General features: G+C 37.0%; 1 protein-coding gene across 1 annotated transcript in view; it reads left to right on the top strand.

The window, feature by feature from the left end:
* LOC149237630 (Sodium Bile acid symporter family) overlaps nt 1-5,137 on the top strand; it is a 57,134-nt gene extending 51,997 nt beyond the window's left edge. Inside the window, exons 3-8 of the mRNA XM_089372725.1 lie at nt 3,369-3,462; nt 3,682-3,715; nt 3,838-3,892; nt 4,039-4,122; nt 4,223-4,510; nt 4,673-5,137. Coding sequence (XP_089228851.1) covers nt 3,369-3,462; nt 3,682-3,715; nt 3,838-3,892; nt 4,039-4,122; nt 4,223-4,510; nt 4,673-4,825 — 708 coding nt within the window. The 3' untranslated portion in view covers nt 4,826-5,137. The remainder of the gene's footprint in view (nt 1-3,368; nt 3,463-3,681; nt 3,716-3,837; nt 3,893-4,038; nt 4,123-4,222; nt 4,511-4,672) is intronic.
* The last annotated feature ends 15,200 nt before the right edge of the window (nt 5,138-20,337 follow it).

Genomic DNA, 20,337 nt, shown 5'->3' with positions numbered 1-20,337 from the left:
GCTATATATTGATGTTAGATACATTCATTTGTATCATCACTTGACTTGGGATCTCTCTAATCATAGAGAATTTTCACACTTTTTCCTTGGTGGATATTTTTGGAGATGGATGAATTTTGATGTATGGATTTGGGCTATTTCTCTTGTCTTGGAGCTTTATTGAGCAAACAAAATGCTGGTTGGATATACTCTATAACGTTGTAAGTAAATTTTGATGCTATTATTCTTGTTGCTGCATACTGCTAAAATTAGGGCTAGTTGTTGCATTATCGAAATGTGGAATTGAGCATGTTTTAGCTAATTTAATGTATGGGCCAATGTTATATGAATGAAATGTCCTAGAGATTTATTTATCTCGAGAAGCTTGCATCATTTGCTTTGAAGTATAAATGCTTGAAGGTCACTTTTCTTTTCTTTCTCTCAACATTGGACGAAGTTGACTTTTTGGGCCTCCTTGATCAAGAAACCAAGTTCTTACTCTTTATTATCCTTGACTCCATATCCCCAAGTGAACTAGGCGTTGATCCCTCAAAAAGGGTGATCATCTCAACTCTCTTTTAACCATTTTACCCTTTTTCCCCAAGTCTAGCCACATTAGGTCACCTAGGGCATCAATTTCCCGAGAATTGATCCAAGGAAAAAATTTGATCTCCTATAGGCTACTGCGCTAGTGGGTCCTCTTCCTCTCCTCCAAATTTGAGGCAATTCTAGCTGTGGAATCTCCTGGAATCTCAAGCCCTAGCTCTAGGATCGAATTGTGCCTAGGCATCCTCAAGGCTAGACCTCAATAGGATCAATTCAACCTTTTGAAGAAAGTATTCTTGTTTGGTCCTTTCCCCTCACCTTTTCCAGGATAGGAACACCATTGGTTGCTACATTCCATCCCCGAACCTGGGCTGGGTCCACTTGGCCCCGTGTGGTCTCACTTCTCAATAAAGACTATTTGTCAAGGACCAATTGGGAATCCAAGATTCCCAAGGATTATAGGGACTGAGAAAGTTGTTCATAAGCCTATCCTTTCTACCTCAACCCTCCAATCCTTACCCCTTATACTTGGTGGACCAAGTCCCTTGCTTAAAGAGCAAGCAATCTCCATTCTTCACTCCATCCATGGGAAGGGGTTTTTAGGGTCACTTCTCACCTATCTATTGACATATACTTTACAAGTGAATCCCTGCACTACCGGGACTCCTCCCATCGGTGAAAGTCTGTAAAGAGCAAGGAGACTTAACTGTGGTTATAGTGGGCTAAGGCTCCGCAGTTGCCCCCTTGGGAACCCCTTTAGGTCCCCTACTGGTTTGAGTGGTAACAGTGCCTTCGCACGTGTGAACAAAAACAAGCCAAAAACACCCGGATTCTCTCCTTTGACTTCACTATCTTTCTTATTCTATTTGGCACAAAAATCAAGGTGTGCAATGAGTGGGTGAATGAGGTCGAAGCGTCTTCTATTTATCGCTGTCCAGGAGGTCGAATAGATGCCTCTTCTAGGCCGACTTGGTCTTGTGGATGACAAATTGACTTTTTGACTCCTTTTGTCTCAAGGTAAATAATTTACTTTTTCTTACAATGAGTCCAAATAAGACTTTGATTCAAATACATTTCCTTGACTCATAATAAATTTTCTTTTGACTAAATAAACCCTAAAAGCATGAAGAACATGCTTAGACTAGAGATAAAAATAATAATAATGAATATAATAAATACATAAATGATACATTTGAGTTACATTATGAAGACCGGTGCCTTCGTCCTTCCTTTATAGGCCCAATTTGAACAGGAAGGAGGCCTAGTTCCAAATTTAGAACTTGAGTTCTGATTCCAAGTTAACTGAGAGTGTTACTCACTCTCCTTCCAATCATCACTGGAGTTGTTAACTCGTTCTCTCTCCAATCAATATTGGAGACTAACTTGCTCTTCCTTCAATCAAGACAAAAGACTAGCTCACTTTAACTGAACTTCTAACTGCCACCTCTTTTGGTAGTCAAACTAATGAAGACTCCGCTTAATTGAAGCTGCAACTCTATGCATGCTAACTGGGTGATTATTCCAGTAAATTGGAAATAACTCATCCTAACTGAAGTCTAGTTCATGAGGACAGTTCAAGGTATTCACTGGCTAAGGCACACGCCATAAAACCTTGCTACATTTTCAACACATTTAATTTCAAATCTCAATGTCTTTTCTTTTTTCGTTTTAATCATTACCTTTGACTGTAAAAAGGGTAGAGGAATCAATAACATACTTATTTGATTATTATATTTTCGATGTCATGTTGTTTAGTGTCAATGCATGATGTATCACTTGACATCTTATACATCAGTTTTCTTTTCATATTTATGTGGAAATGCATTATTTAATGTTGCTTCTTTATATGTTTAACCGAAAAAAACAATATAAAAAGGGCAGAGGAAATCAACAACATATTTATTTGATTATTATATTTTCGATGTCATGTTGTTTAGTGTCAATGCATGATGTATCACTTGACATCTTATACATCAGTTTTCTTTTCATATTTATGTGGAAATGCATCATTTAATGTTGCTTCTTTATATGTTTAACCGAAAAAAAAAATAAAATATTTTTGTAATTTTTAAAAACTGTAGATATATCTGGTAAGGTTTTTTTAAGAACTTTGGCGATATATGCTGGCACGATAATTGCAACATTGGTACAAAGTAAATAATTTCCATTTAATTAAAGGTGATTATTTCATGTCACATGTATCATTAATAAAATATTTCAAAAAACCGTCTAGTAGTTCATTGGCTGGTTATTGCACAAGGCCTTTGCTGTGTATATGCATTATGATCACTCTGCCACCTATTATTCTCATAAGGTTAAACTGCAGCTTGCCCTACTAGCACTATGATGACAAAAAGATTACTCTCATGGGGTTGTAAAACTGATCTAGGAGTGTTGGATATTCCCAAGCACAATCACATCAATGGTCCCCTCTGCCCTCACTATGTTGATTCTTATTCACAATCTCAAAATAAATATGACACTAATCATTTTTTTTTTCTTATATTCAGTTAGTACTATATATTTTGGCCGTTATTATCATTTATGCTTTGTAGGGCAGTTCATGTTGTAGGAAGGTTATTCTGAAGTAGTCCCGCAGAAGCACTGTATCATCCTTCAATTGTCTTTCATAACAGAGGTCTTTGGATTTGCCAATAATTCAGACGATATGACAAAGTGGAAGTGGAGTTTTATGACCTTTGGGGAATCTCTCTATCATTCTTGGTTTTAGCTGCTTGTATGTTAAACTAGCCATGGCATATTTTGTGATATTTTTTGCTTTTTCTCTGATGTTGAATGTTTGGATTGGTAGAATTTTCTAACATTCTTTGGGCTGATTCTAGGTAATGCCAACTGCAGGAGCATTGGTGAGCAGATTATTAAACTTACCTTCCCATTACGCGGCAGGATTAATCTTGGTTTCCTGCTGTCCTGGAGGTAGCTAATTGTTAAAGAATTTGCATTTTATTCTCTTGTGATTGCCACATTTCAGTTTTTCTGGATTGCTTTTATAAATATGGGATTCATTTCTGCTCAGAATAGTATCTATGGTTTATTACTGTGGAATGTCACTCAATTTTGGTAGGAATCTTCACTATTCCAAAAGACATGTTGAAACGGGAAGACCTTAAACTGAAGAGGAACTTCTTTTTGCAGGAACTGCAAGTAATGTGATTACTTATATAGCACGGTGTGGACTTGTCTTTATTACCTTTCTTATTTCCTTTTTTCTCATGCATGTTTTTGCAGCCATGGGTTCATTGGAGTTTAAATAAGAACATCTAGTATTCTGCTCTTTGGACTGCTGTGCAGGGGGGATGTAGCACTTTCTGTTCTAATGACGGCTGCTAGCACCTTCTTGGCTGTGGTATGCTTTTATTTTGATATTTTGATTGCTCTGTTTCATGTAATCTCTTTAGGGACAATGCATTGAAGATTATGTGTTTTATTAAGTTGGATTCGCTGTTTATCGAAATGCTCTGAGTTTTCTGGCTCAAAAAACTTGGCATGTAGGTGATGACACCACTTCTAACAGCAAAACTTGCGGGACAATACGTTGCTGTTGATGCCAGTGGTCTATTTGCCTCAGCACTGCAGGTGATTCATTGCTTACACAATGTCACAGTTATGCCTCTCTCAAATGATAAAATATTTATCTAACTAACCAATTTTATGCTTTTCATCTTCATTTGAGCAGGTCGTTCTTCTCCCAGTCCTGATTGGCGCCCTTATAAATCAGTATATACCAACCTTAGTGAGCAAAATTTCTCCGTTTACTCCTCTTGTAGTAGTCATGACTGTGTCAGCACTGTGTGCTAGTGCGATTGCACAGAGTGCCTCAGCTATTCTGTCTTCTGGTGGACAAGTGGTGCTGGCAGTGTGTCTTCTTCATTTGGCTGGATACTGCTTTGGTTATTTACTTTCCAAACTTCTTGGCTTTGACAGCCGCACATCGCGTACCATTTCTATAGAAGTTGGGATGCAGGCAAGTTTCTGTGAACTTTTGTAAGATTCTGAAATTTTATATCAAGCAAAGTTAAATAGCATAACATGGACGTTCCATTCTTTACTAGTTCATTGTCATGTATGTTTTTCGAGGTTTCAGTTTCAAATTGCAGTTCTAAGGTTCACATGTCTTATGCTATAGAATTCTACGCTTGGAGTGGTCCTCGCGGGTCAGCATTTTAGCAATCCCTTGTCAGCAGTACCCTCTGCTGTCTCCAGTGTCTGCCAGTCAATATTTGGCAGTGCTTTAGCTGGATTTTGGCGTCTAACATCTGGCAATGAAGTCAAAGGTTGAGGCATAAGTTCTACGACTTTCAGTGAGTTCGATGATTTTTAATTTGATGCTAATGGTAAACTGGTGGGTTCATGGGAGAGATTGTCTACTGAAGATTCAAATACGAGAGCAATATCAATGTTAGCTGAAAGTTTGCATCTCTGACTTGTACCCTTTTAATCTTAAATTGCTTTCTTCAACCTGCAAGGCACGCAAAAAGAAGCTTTTACAATGGGTTCATTTGTTAATGCACTTCTGCCTTTCCCCTTACTGGGCAAACGAAACATCTAAAATTTCCCTTAAAAATCATCCTCAAAGAAACATTTGAATTTTACTTCAAAGCCATCCTCTTCATTTCTTAGTTCAAAGCATCCTCTTCATTTCTTATTTTTGTTCTGAAGGCTAGCCAGGAATTTTTGAGTCTAATAGCTGTGCACTTAGTGTTAGGTTTAAACTCAAGTCGAGTGAGCCTCCATTTAAGTGAATAGATGCCAGGATTTAGCCTTAGCAACTGTCATGCAAGTTTCTATATCGCAACTACTGTGTGAAATAAATCAAATAAGCTTTAAATTGTCTAACATAAATCACATGAAATGATCATGATATTGATGTGTTTAATGTTCTAGTTTAGTTCCCACCATAGTGGAGGTAGTTGTCCAAATTATTGCAAGAATAATGTGTTCACTAAACAGAAACACATGCCTTAGGTTGAGTTATAAATTCAATGGTTCTCATTGCAATTCAAAGTTATATATAGATATTCTGTATATATGGAAAACTTTGTGGGAAAGCTTTTAGGTACTTATCTGCATTTTAAAGGCAGTCAGCTAGGGGGATTGACCCCGATGAAAACCTTATAGGGAAACCCAAGGGATTTTTCTCCACATTTGTGAATGTAACCCCTGTAAAATCATCAATATAGATTAATGTGTCACATCTAAGGAGAATTCAACCTAGACAGCTGCTAACATAAACCTAATAAAATGCTAAACAATGTTAATAACAACTGGTTGAATTAATACCCCACTCTCTTATATATATATATGTATATAATATTTGCTGCTCATTTTTATAATTGCTTTTAATGATATAGGCTCTTTTGCACTATAGGCTTTCTCTTTGGCAAGAGTGTTACATCAAAACTTTGGGAAACTAATCGTCACATGCATTTTCAGAGAACTCTTATATATATTCACATAAATTTTAGAACTCATATATTTTCACATGAGGAGGTTTTGTTGTCACGATTCTTAACTTTTTCCCCTAGGATGGGAAACATCTATTGTTCGTGCACCCGCAGAATGGAATAATGCCAGGCCATAGGTAAGCTGCATTAAGTCGGTAAAATTTGAATTAGTCTAAAGATAAAATTGATGAAATGCCCTCAGTTGCATATTTTCTCCAGGGTTTATGACATATAACACTAATTTATGGTTTTTTTTTTGGGGCAAGGAACCCTTTATTCAAGTTAAGGTTTATCTATCATAATCTGCGATAATTTTGTTTTAGAAAATAAAGATGATTAAAGCAAAATTGCAATTTCTAAAAGCTTGAGTCATTGGGATTAAATATTTATAGTAGAATAGATCTTGTCAGTTACAAGTTTGTCTAGTGATTAAAGCAGAGTGATTATTTCAATAAAATATAATTTTAAATTTTATTTTCAAATACTAATAAACATAGCTTCATTATAAATAATTTTATTGGTCGATTTCAATTGAAATTAAATATATCAATAAGGAAAATGCAAGTTGAGTTTTTTTTGTTTATTTTAGTTGCAATTAAATATATTAATAATGAAAATGCAAGCTTATAAATATTTCTATTTGAAGTTCACATCAATCTATCAAGATTTCACTAGAATATTCATAATCCTCTTTTACTGCTGTCAAAAAATCTTCAAAACAACAGCTAACAACTTTGTAAAGCAATGTATAGTATTACAATAAGTCAAATAGATAATAATGATAAGTATCAAAGCTAATGAGTTAACAACTGACATGTATGCAATTATCTTCCTCTGTTTTTTCATAGTTCTCGGAGATTAGCCACTGTTACGTTCACGGAAATATTTGTACCAGGCAGAGCTACCTGAAAGGATCACTTCCTGCTGGTTCAACCACGGAGCCTGACCCCGTGAGTATAGAGAGAATTGAACATTGTGACCTCTCATTAGTAGAGGTGCTTCAACGACGAGGACTCCACCAATTGAGCTAGCCCTAAGGGCTACAATTATCTTCTGTTCCTTTTTGCAGATATCATCACAAAGAGCTTGAGCTTGATAGAAAGATTATCAACTTTGGGACTAGCTCAAAATTACTTTAGAAACCTGTGTTGAAGACTTCCATGGTGTGAGAAACTAATTGAATTGAAATGTGTTTTTAGGGTTCTCATGGATATTTTCATATTCTAGGTAAGTTACCACGATATCATGGTCCATTACTTGTAGTTTAGCCCTATATTATTTTTTCTAAGAGATGATGTTTGTCACTTCGTGGTGGCTATTTTTGGAAGATTATTGTTCCCAAAATATTTTTCAATTTATTTTGTCCATGCTTTGGGGAGTATTTTTGCACCCACACGACCAAGTTTAGAAGAAGATGTTCAGTTATGTATTTCATTAGTCTTAACTTGCTATGCAATTAAGGGTGACATTAGTAAGGTGATTTTGTCTTTATGGAAAACTTAGAAATCTTGAAGAAGTTGAAATCCCTTAAATTATTAAGAAATTCCAAGTGAAAGAGTCTTTTGGCATGTATGGGGTCCATCACAATGTACTTAGATTTAAAAGTTGCATTCATTTTGGAACACCAATCAACGCTATCTTTAATGAGAGACAAAAGAGAAAGAACTTTTGCATGTAACTAGAACAATTATCCAAAAGGCCATTAATTCCTATAGGTAGTAGCATCTCAACAACCAAACTTAAGTTTTTTGAGCTCATATGAGATTTGCTACACTGATAGCTTTTGGTTCTAGTCCTATTTGGAAAAATCTTTAACCTTCTTCTTAAGCTTTCCAAGTAGAAAACTCACTACCATCAAGGAGTTTTTAATGATTGTGGGACGTTGAAGTCCTCATGATGTTGATGTCGCTCTTTACTTTCAACTTTCTAGCCTTGTTGGTAATGGTACTTAGTGTAGTTGAAAGTGCATGTCTCTTTTCATATGTTGATATCCTAACCTTTTGCCTCTATAGAAATGTGGCTCCCTAAGTTAACTTGTTAAGATAATTTTATTTCAACTTATTGATTATTTCTTGAATGAGATTGACAAAATTAACATGATATGTACAATAAGTCGATGGATTGGGTTTATTTATTATACTTTTCTTATTACCACTTATTTCACAAAGAGCTTCTTGAATTAGATTTGAAGTGGATAAGTTGATTCTACGCTCTGATATGATTGCTACATCACTTGTCCTCTATCCTTTTACTTGCTCACTACTAGATAACGTTAAAAAATCTATCTAGACCCTAGGTGAATAACTTCCTTATGACCGCAATAAATAAAACTCACTAAAATTTGAATTTAAACATGAAAATTCAAATCATAGAATTAATCACACATTCATTGGAAAATAAATTAGTGAAAACAAAATATACAAATAAATTTTATTGCTCTTCAAATCAAATTTTCATTAACTTTCTCAAAACTTACAAGGGCTCCTCAACTAAGGAAACTCTACCCATTGGAAAAAAATGTACGGTAAGTTTATGGCAGCCATACAATCCTCTATGACACTAAGATAAATGCCGTCATCTATAAATATGAGATCTCCCTTTGTTATGTTGTTTTATGCTTCTTCTTGGTTCGCACATTGAGTGAACTCCTCTATTTGTCTATGCAATTGCGTTATTGTGTCACTTTTCCTTCTATTCTGCCCAACCTTTATAATTTTGGGTTGATGATTAAGTCTCCACAACCCTAACCTCTTATTTGGTCAATGATTAAGATTAAGTCCCAATCTCACTAAAGATCAACGATGTAGATTTATCTAAATCACTAGTGTAATTAAATTACACTTTATTAAACTTTTCATAAATTAAAATTAAAAGGATCTTCACTTTAATAAAGTGAATTACAAAATAAAAAGGACTCAAATGACTTCCTGCACGTCTGACACAAAACTTGTGCAAAAGTTCTTGTCCAAGCTACAAACATCAACACTCCCTCTTAGTGAGGAAGGAATTTTGCATCAACCTAAGTTCATCTATGAAGGCCTCAAACTTCTCTTTCACTAAGGGCTTTGTTAGAATATCAACAACCTGTTGATCTGTGGGAATATACTAGAGCTTCATAACTTTCTTTTGAATCATGTTTCAGTTGAATTGGTACTTGATCTCTATGTGCTTGGACTTGTCATATAACATTGGATTCTTAGAGAGTTTGATACAACTCAAATTATCACAATAGATCATTGTAGGACCCAACTCCTGATTAAACAACCCTACAAGTAATGTGAGAAGCCAAATGGCTTAAAAATTCATTGTACTCATTGCTATAAATTCCCCTTCTGAATTGAGTGCAATAGAAGTTTGCTTCTTGCTGAACTAAGATAATATCACTGATCCCAAGCTAAAGCAACATCTTGAGATGTCTTCTTATTTGTTGCACTCCTTTCCCAATTTGAGTTTGTATACCCTTGCAACTTCACTTCACCATCTCCAAGATACGTAAGACCATACTCCATTATGCCCCTTACATATCTAAGAACATGTTTTGCTGCTACCCAATGCTCCTACTTTGGCTCCACCTTGAATTGCCCAAGGTGTTCATTGCAAAACACACATATGGTCTAGTGTTGACCAAATACATCAAAGAACCAATCAGTTGCTGGACAACGTAGGATCCACCAAATCTGTGTCTAAACTCACCACCTTCTTTAGATTGGTGATCATAGGTTTGGCCATATGCTTGCAATCCTCCATTCGAGAAGTATCTTCAAGATCTCAACTGCATTCTTCCCTTGTTCAAGAAAAATTTCCCTCGGTCTCTTCCAAACCTCTAACCTCAAGTAGTGCATAAAACTAATGTCCATCTTGAACTAATTATCAAATCTGATTTGCACCTTGCAACAAGCTTCTCTACACTTGTGAGAAACAAATAATCTACATACAACACCCAAATAAATAGATACGTTTCAACAAATATCTAGTACAAGTTAGGATCTGCTTCACTTTTGGTGAATCTCATGCTCAACAGATATCTATCAATCATGGAATACCATGCTCTTAGTGCTTACTTGAGTTTGCACAAGGCTTTCTTAAGCCTACACACATGAGACTCTTTTCTATGTACCTCAAAGAAATGAGGTCGCTCTATGTACACCTCTTCCTCAATGACCTTATTAAGGAATGTTACATTCACATCCATATGATGTATCCTCCATTCCATGATTGAGACAACATGCATTCCATCTCTGATAAAAATGTAGTAGGTGATTGTTTTGGGTTGTTTTAGATCATGAAACTTTGATGATACAGATATAAGATCTTCATACACCTATGGTTCAAGTTTTAGACTTTGATTTGCTATAATTTTGGAGATATGGTCGAAGAAATTTAGGCTTCTTGAATGCTCATGGAATATTCCTCAAACAACCAAAAACAAGAAGTTTTAGGAGAAGTACACTTGGTGAAGGAAGAAGCAATATGTAGACTCGACAAAGGTAAAAACAACTAATAGAGTTGGTGACGACATAAGTAGTAAGCAAACTTGGTGAAAGTAGAAGCAATTAATAGACATTGTAAAGAAGCAAGAAAGTAGGTTGATGCCTAAAATTTTGCAGCAGAGGGGATTGATGTCTCCTATAGGTTGGTGCCTACAAAGCAGCAAAGGGGATTGGTCTTTTGTAGGTTGGTGCCTAAAAAGTAGCAGAGGGAATTCTTGTCTCTTGTATGTTGGTGCCTACAAGATCTTTCATATTAAGAATTTTTATGGTTTTTCTTGTAAGGGTTTCCACATATATCTTGTGTTACTTGTTCAATTTATGAGATTTGTGTTTCATGATGTTTGAATGGAATTAGATAAGTAAAAATTGTCATTATACTAATTCACCCCCCTCTCAGTATAATTGTGAATTCCAACAATTGATATCGGAGTGGGTCCCTTTACAAGCGGTCTAACTACTGGAAGGTGGATCTCAAAGGGACCATGGTCGTCAGGATGGATCTTACCCAATCAAAGTTCCATTATTGGATGGATCAGATTATGCTTTTCAGAAGATAAGAATGAGGGCACATCTAATGTCTCTTGGTGCTAATGTTTGGTGTTTAGTGATAGAAAATTATGAAGTTCCATAAATTCCTCCATGAGATGCAGACGAGAAGAAGCCTTAAGAACATAATTCGAAAGCAATGAATGCCATTTTCAATGGTTTTGATAAATCGGTTTTTGTCAAGGTAATGCATTGTGACTAGTAAAAAAATTTGGGACAAATTTCAAAGCATCTATGAAGGAGATGATAGGGTGAAAAGGGCTAAACTTCAAACTCATAAAATGCAATTTCAAAGTTTAAAGATGAATGAATGATTCGGATGGATCATTATATTGTTTGTCATCCATCTCGATGCATTCAAAATGGAAAAAATGGAGGAATCAACTCTCAGGACCATTTTACTAGCGAGACCTAATTTGACAAATTGGGGCTTGAAAATGTCCAAGAGTGTTTTGAGGCATCAAATGATGTTTTTTGGGGGTAAAACTTTGCCGCTTTAGTGCAACATCTTCTTCACCTATTCTACACACAAAGCCCTTTCCAACGGTGCAAGAATCACGTAAATTAGAGCCCATATGTGAAAGTTATGCCACTCAGAAGTTCACTGTCCTTTTTTCACCACCATAATTCAAGAGGATGCCATGTCAGCGCACATTATTCATGAAAAGGGGACTAGACATGTGATTATGATGTAGAAAAATCTAGAAGAGTGTATATTGTAACTCTAGTTAAGAGTTCAGGTAGTCAAACCTATGTTGATTTATGTAGCTTGGGAGGTACTCCCACACCCTAGGCTACATGGTTTGGGAGAAGGTTGAACCACATGGGCTTTGTGGGCAAGGGTACCTAATTAGTTGGTTTTGCACCAAAGGTGTGGGCACAGAACCAAAGAAAATAATTATTTAGTCATTGTTGCAAGTGGAGCACCCTTAAAGGATTAAGGAGGACCTAAGACAACAATGAGGTGGCGAGATCAAATGAGAGAAATTATTTTTCCTAAAGTTAGTTGGGGATTGTCTAGAAAGTTCAAGACGACCTTGGCTTGAAAAGACACCCTTTGAGGGCCAACGTCTACCCTCATAGATTATTATAAGAAGGAAGGGAGACTCACTTGATCACCATCTAAGGGAATTTCATCCAAGAGGACAAACAACTTTGAGGTGCCTCAGGTCAAGGAGCCAAGATAGAAGGTGAGGGAGGACAAAGCATTAGAGGAAATTTCAGCCTAAAAGTGGCCTACTTAGGAAAAGTAATAAAATAATAGCTATGAATTTTGGAGGAAAAAAAAGAAAGCTATTTTTTTTCATTGTATATTTGGCTTTTCTCCTTATAGGTTTACTCAAATTTCAAGTGTAGATACTCGTTGGATGTGGAATCAAATTCCGCGTCCAACGAGTGTTCACTTGAAATTTGAGTAAACCTATAAGGAGATAAGTAAAAAAAAAAGTATATATATATATATATATATATATATATATATATATATATATATATATATATATATTTTAAACTTTTCCTCCAAAATATTTACATGTACCTATTATTAAATTTAAGGGATTTTGATTGGTTTACATATTATGTATGTCAAAATTTCATGGGCACTTTTAGGCTAAAATTTCCTCTAATGTTAAGGGTTCTTCCTAAATGTCTAATCTGGCTGAGTTGAACTAGCTGCTGGTCGAGTTCTTGCAGGATTTTGGGCATACGTTTGAGGCAAATACTCTCTATGTACAGGCTATGATTGTATCTGTGTGTAGCAGGAGGGTCGAGCCTATCTGGGAGTTGGATGAAGGGAGAATAACCTTGGAACAATAGTGTAAAGAAGTTTGAGTAACGACATAGAAGTGGAAGGCTTGTAGATAAGGGTTGTACATGTATTTGGAGGACTGTTATGATAGAATTAGGGAAAAAATGTGGAAGGTACATGTGCCCTAATAGGAGGCTGAAAACATTAGGATTTTAAGCTCAGATTAGTTATCTTTAAGACAACTGTGTAAATGTCTTAAAGATGCATGTCAACTTGTCTTTTGAGGTGACGAATGCTAGGAGATGGAGCCCTGTCCATATGGTTTTGGATAATAGTTTAATATGCCCTATATAGGGATTCTTCCTATGATGCAAGCAACCCTTAAGGTTTTACCAAATCTCTATTGAATGTGGCTTAGTATTGACCATGGTGAAGAGGGTCGTAACCCTAAGTAGAGAGATCTCTGTGGTGGGCAGAATTGTGAGGAGAGTGACATCAAGTAGGGTTGACTTGGTGAAGGAAGAAAGAGGTCTGTTCGTAGGTGATGAACAACATTGTTTGGATTCCCTAGTACTATCAAAAATGAGTAGGCCTGTTATAGTTAAGAGGGTAGTCTTGCAAGCCCTAAGTGTTGGTTGTTTGGTGGAGCAAAGGAGCAACTGCGAGGGATAGGTTTGCCAGCTCTAGATCTGTCTTCTTTGAAGGAATAAAGAGGACTATGTGTGGGAAAATTTGAAGCCCTAGATCAGTCAAGGTGTAGACTGTGTGTGGGTAGTTTTGAAAGCCCTAGGATCAACATTATGGAGTAGCTAGAAGGTTGAAAAGCGGGCAGTTTTGGAAGGCCTTATGACAATGACCTTGGAGCAGCTAAGACATTGTGTGATGTAGGAGCATTCAGCTCAAGAAAAATCATTGTATTTTAGTAGACATAGGGGGTTTTGTGTTTCCAAGGAAGTTGGTTTCCTAAGTGTTCAATTAATGTAATTATTAAGGTTTTCAAGTGATTTAATGAGAGAAGCTAGAATAGGGATTTAATTAAGTATAGTGAGGCATATTTGTAAATGTTCTCGAATGTAGGAGAACATGAGAGAATCAGGATAGTTGAGAGATTAAGATATTTGAGAATTAATTGTAAAACTTAGATTAGGAGTTAGTTCATGATTTTATGGATTAGAGAGGATCCTTAGAGATAAGGGAGAGATTTTAGGATTTGTTGAGAAGGTTATGGATCTAAACTAGGAATTGGTTGTAGAATCATTTTGTATAAATGTAAGCCTAAAAGGCATAAAAAGAGTTAGTTAAGTTAGTCAAGTCAATTATTTAGGGAATTAGAGTGTGAAGAAGTTGACTGTAAGCCTACGGGCAGATTGTGAAACAGAGGCCACTGATTAGAATATCAGGCTAGAGAGAGAGAGAGAGATACTCTTATGTAAATATTTATTTATCAATACAGAGAATTCAATTATGAATTGTGTGGTGTGTATTGATTAATGGAGTTATAAATTGTGTGTGAATTAGAAGTTTCCGCATCGTATATGTATGCAGGTGAAGTTCGAGCTAAATACAGAGAAGGGGAGTATGTAGGATTGGGGTTTGATCGATGAATCCGATCAAAGGATCCAAGTGAAGTTCAAGGATGGCAGTGAATAAGAGTACATGGAGTTAAGCTCAGGAGGAAGTTGTTATGTAGAACAACTAAAAAACTAGAAACCTTGAAGTAAGCCCGAAACCACAGAAGCACACTGAAGAAATGGCATAAAACCGAAGTAAAGAGAAGGACGAAGAAATGAGGTGACAATGCACAGGAGTCGTTGGATCTATAGAACAACTAAAAAACCAGAAACCTTGAAGTAAGCCCGAAACCACAGAAGCACACTGAAGAAATGACATAAAACCAAAGTAAAGAGAAGGACAAAGAAATGAGGTGACGATGCACAGGAGTCGTTGGATCTATAAGATCAACGAACGATGCTAAAGGCGATGGGCGGCCAAGATTAAGTCGTGCAACATTAAGTAAAAGAAATGAACGACGGATATTAAACCCAAGTGCTTGCGGAAGGTGAATCGCGGAAGGAGATCTGGATCACCAGATCGATAGATCTGTTAGATCGACGGTGATCAGCAACTACGGAGGTAGGAGTGTATGGATTTCTTGATCGTGGTTGAAGCCCCGCACTCACTCCTAGCCGTCGATCTCATATTCAACTCTTAGGTCACAATCAACTGCGGGGGTTAAGTTGTTTTTAATCCGTGTGCTAGTTGAAGACCTGCAAGCCATAGCTTTGATGGCCTCTTGGCCTCTTATATCCAATGGATATCGGGTCATAAAGCGATCGAACTTAAATTTCGAAATCGGACCCGAACATTTATAGGTTAAAGATTTATATTCCTTATCGACTCCTTAAAGGTGGTTAAACGTCGCGGAGGATTCCCGTCCGATATCATTGTTAACTGTTGGATCAAAAGGACCTTGATCAATGGTGGAGGATCACCGATTAGGTTGGTTGATCGGGTGAATCATCAATCGTCAGATTGAAGGGTGAGATCAACGATGGAGATTGAAGCCAATAAGGCTTGGGCTTGAGCAGACCCAAGAAGTTTATCAACGCGAGTTAAGTGATTTGAGTTCTGATGGATGAATGGGTTTAAGTGGCAATACGACGCGATAGCTGTTGATCTAATGGAGTGAAATCAATGGCGGAAGTTGAATGCGATAAAGGTGAGCATCGGAAAATGTGCAAGGTCGTGGAATGGCCGAAAGAGCAATCACATATCGCAAATCGGGAGTTGTGAATGTTATATTCTTAACAGTCCTTTGAATCTCCGCGATTGCAATAGATGATGAGTTGGCACGTAGAGTTGGGGATTTTCTAACTTAAAACAACCTTTCCGCTGGAAAGGTTGACTAAAGTTCAGACTATTGAATAGTCAAATAAACGGTTCTGCATGAGATTTAATTAAGGGGCCTTAACCCTTTATTTGAGAAGGTTTTCACCATGGATCAGGTGATTAAGGCTTAGGACCAGTGACATGCAATTTTATTTGCATAATGTGGGTATTGTCGGCTTTGCCTGTCATCATTTGGTATCAGAGCATAATTGTGGTTGAAACATTTGGTATCAAAGTAGCACAAAGAAATTCTGTGTGAAATTTTCTTTGAGAAAATATAGAACAGAGTTATGTGTTAAGATGTGTATGCATGCAAGAGGAGATCAGATTCTAATCTGACAAACAATAGTCACATAGAGATAATGTGCAACAAAATTTACAGATGTAAGAGACAGATAACAATCCATTCAAAGTGCAGGAGAATGGTAGAACAAGATCATGAAGAGATCTTGAAGGTAGCAGCATAAGAAGGTGAGAACACTGCAGCAACCTAGAGCAAGGAGTGCTCAATTGGTTCCGGAGGAAAGAACCAGAGAAATGCGAAAATACTGAGCTCAGAGGAGAGAAGCTTAGTGAGGCATATGTAGCAAGGAGACTTGTTACTGCAGAGGTATTGTTACATCTCACAGAGGCAATTCCACAAAGGATGTGGGTAGAATTGCTAAGGGATAAAAGAAGTTGGTAAAAGTTTCTGAATGAAAGCAGAATGTGGTAGAACCTTGAGGAATCCCAAAAGAGTTTGGATAAATAGGACAATTGTGTTCTTAAAAAGTGGAGACGAGTTGAAGCCTAGAAGGAGCAAAGAAAAGTTCTCAATAGAGGTTCTAGAGACATAGAACCAAGTGCTTGCCAAAAGCCCGAGTACAGAGGGGAGCTTGGTGAGGTAAGTGGCAACAGGGAGGACTTGCTGTTGCATAGGCTTTAATGCGGCTCATAGTGAGTGAGTGAGGAACTCATAGAGATGGAGAAGAAGATGACTACTGATTGTCATAGTGGAGGTTCTGAGGAAGACCACAACAGAAGAAAAAGTGAAGAAAGAGAATGCAAAGGTAAATGGCAAGAGAGTGAGTCAAGAGGAAATAGACAAAGATATTGTGAGTTAAAAGAACACCTCAATGTATTGAGGATGATACTAGAGGAAAGCCAGAAACAAGGTTGGGTCTTGAAGAAAAAGCTAGTGAAGTGGCGTAAGTTACAGAGAAGGCTACAACAGAGGCAAGTGAAGAGCCTAGTGGAAGAACTCAGAGAAGCTGAGTTGGAAATGGAAGTTTCCATTTGTGAAGCAGAACAGGGTGAAGTTCTGGGTGAAGATGAAGACTTGAAGATTGAAACTTCAAGTGAGACCAAAGGGTCACATGATTTTAAATCTAACAATTTGTATATGTTTGCAGCTAAAACATGTGAAGAAGGACAATTTGTTGATATTGACATAAAGGAGGAAGAAAACGGGCATAATCTAAATTCTGTTCTGAAAGAAGAAGTAGAGAAGGATATCAAGCAATCAAGTGAAGGACTTGATGAGATTGAGGAGAAGACCATCGAAATATTTCTGAGTCATGTAAAGGACTTGGAACAATAGGAGGAATTGGTGATTGAATCATCAAATGAGATCATGAGGTCTTGTGGTTTTACAACTGACAAGTTGTGCGTGAATGCAGGTATTGCAGAAGACAAACCATTTTATGGAACTGTCTTGAATGAAGCTGAAAGTTGCCAAGCAAAGTATGATGATGATTGTCTTTCAAATGAAGATCAAGTTGAGTTATTACAATAGAAGGAGTTCATAAATTCCTTGCTTAGTGGAGGAAATATCTTCAGTAGAGATGAGACAATTATGTCTTATGATAAGAAATTTGCTATTGGTAAGAACAACGAGGAATTGATTTTCTTAAATGGCCAAAGGGAGAGTGATGGACAAACATCTAAAACTATCACAGAGATGGAGGATCAAAATTTTATTCTAATCAAGAATGAAGAAGTAGTGTCAACAAGAAGTTATACTTGTGACAAAGAAGAAGATAGTGAGGATTATACAGAGCTTTTAGGAGAAATTTCAAGTGAGATGGAAAATTTATGGCATGAGTTAAGTCTTTTGGAGAAAAGGCTAGAAAACCAAAAAGTAAGTGTTTAGGTTGTAAAATCAGAACTGAATGAGAATGAAGAAGTTCACTACAGTGGACAAGGATAGGAAGACATCATTGAAACAGATGGTGTGGAGGAGAGAGTAGCTAACAGTCTCGTGAATTCTGTTGAGAATTCAAAACAACATATTGATGTGCTGATAGAGGAGGAAGAATTAGAGCAGCGAGCTAAATTGTTGCCAAAGGAAGAAGAGGCACAGAAGCCTTATGATTTTTATTTTAACAATTGTTTTATGATTACAGGTTTTATTGCAGACAAGGAGCATAAATTAGATGTTGTAGAGGAAGATATCTTCAAGGATATTCAGGAAGCTTGGGTGGAAACAATATCTACAGTGGTACCTAGAGCAATATCAAGAGTAATAGCAGAAGCTGAAGTAGAAAAGGTTGAGGAAAGTAATCAACAATTTGAGTATGAATGGACAACATGCAGTGAGATGCAGAATGTGAAGGTGCCAAACTTAGTGGACAACAACAACGACCTGAAGCAGAGAGGAAGAGATAGAAGTAAATGGCAGAGTATGGACCAGCCCATGGATGTACTGGAAATGGAGATTGAAGAACTATGGCAATTGATGATGAAACAATCTAGGTTGAGGAAAATGACAGCAGGAGGAGTCATCAATCAGAATTTGAAACTGATTGAAGAGAGGAAAATGAATCAGAAGATGACAGAATACAACAGAAGCAAAGGTGCAAGGCATTTGGGCAGTTACAAACTAAAGTTTGGGACCCTGGAGCTTTTCTATCAACATATGAAGACACATGATCAAGATATCATGAATGTTTTCTACCTTGGGAGTCTGATGCATGAGCATTCAGCTCAAGAAAAATCATTGTATTTTAGTAGACATAGGGGTTCTTGTGTTTCCAAGGAAGTTGGTTTACTAAGTGTTGAATTAATGTCATTATTAAGGTTTTTGAGTGATTTTAATGAGAGAAGCTAGAATAGGGATTTAATTAAGTATAGTGAAACATATTTGTAAATGTTCTCATATGTAGGAGAACATGAGAGAATCATGATAGTTGAGAGATTGAAATATTTGAGAATTAATTGTAAAACTTAGATTTGGAGTTAGTTCATGATTTTGTGGATTAGAGAGGATCTTTAGAGATAAGGAAGATATTTTAGGATTTGGTTGAGAAGGTTATGGATCTAAACCAGGAATGGGTTGTAGAATCTTTTGTATAAATGTAAGCCTAAAAGGCATAAAAAGAGTTAGTCAAGTTAGTCAAGTTAATCAAGTTAGTCAAGCTAATTAGTTAGGGAGATAGAGTGTGAAGAAGTTGACTGTAAGCCTATGGACAGATTGTGAAACATAGGCCACTGATTAGAATATTAGTCCAGAGAGAGAGAGAGATACTCTTGTGTAAATATTTATTTATCAATACAGAGAATTCGATTCTGAATTGTGTGGTGTGTATTGATTAATGGAGTTATGAATTGTGTGTGAATTAGAAGTTTCTACATAGTATATGTATGCAGGTGAAGTTCGAGCTGAATACAGAGAAGAAGGGGAGTATGTAGGATCGGGGTTTGATCGATGAATCCGATCAAAGGATCCAAGTGAAGTTCAAGGATGGCAGTGAATAAGAGTACACGAAGTTAAGCTCAGGAGGAAGTTGTTATGCAGAACAACTAAAAAACCAGAAACCCTGAAGTAAGCCCAAAACCACAGAAGCACACTAAAGAAATGGCATAAAACAGAAGTAAAGAGAAGGACGAAGAAATGAGGTGACGATGCACAGGAGTCGTTGGATTTATAAGATCAATGAACGAGGCTGAAGGTGATGGGCGGCCAAGATTAATTCACACAACATTAAGTAAAAGAAATGAACGACAGAGATTAAACCCAAGTGCTTGCGGAAGGTGAATCGCGGAAGTAGATCTCGATCGCCAGATTGACAAATCTATTAGATCGACGGTGATCAGCAAGTGTGGAGGTAGGAGTGTACAGATTTCTTGATCGTGGTTGAAGCCCCGCACTCACTCCTAGCTGTCGATCTCATATTCAACTCTTAGGTTACAGTCAACTGCGGGGGTTACGCTGTTTTTAATCCATGTGCTAGTTGAAGACCCGCAAGTCGTAGATTTGATGGCCTCTTATATCCAACAGATATCGGGTCATAAAGCGATCGAACTTAATTTCGAAATGAGACCCGAACATTTATAGGTCAAGTATTTATATTCCTTATGGGCTCTGTAAAGGTGGTTAAACGTTGCACAGGATTCCCGACTGATATCGCTGTTAACCATTGGATCAAAAGGACCTTGATCAACGGTGGAGGATCACCGATTAGGTTGGTTGATCGGGTGAATCATCAATCGTCGGATTGAAGGGTGATATCAACGGCAGAGATTGAAGCCAATAAGGCTTGGGCTTGAGCAGACCCGAGAAGTTTATCAACGCGAGTTAAGTGATTTGAGTTCCGATGGATGAATGGGTTTAAGTGGTGATACAATGCGATAGCCGTTGATCTAATGGAGTGAAATCAACGGTGGAGGTTGAATGCGATAAAGGTGAGCGTCGGAA

Source organism: Pinus tabuliformis, chromosome 8 (assembly GCF_031772625.1).
Source record: "Pinus tabuliformis cultivar Carrire ecotype Pingquan chromosome 8, CPIR1, whole genome shotgun sequence".
In the NCBI taxonomy this organism is placed as follows: domain Eukaryota; kingdom Viridiplantae; phylum Streptophyta; class Pinopsida; order Pinales; family Pinaceae; genus Pinus; species Pinus tabuliformis.
Note: the sequence above shows the minus strand (reverse complement) of the source record. Positions and strands in the feature narration are given on the sequence as shown.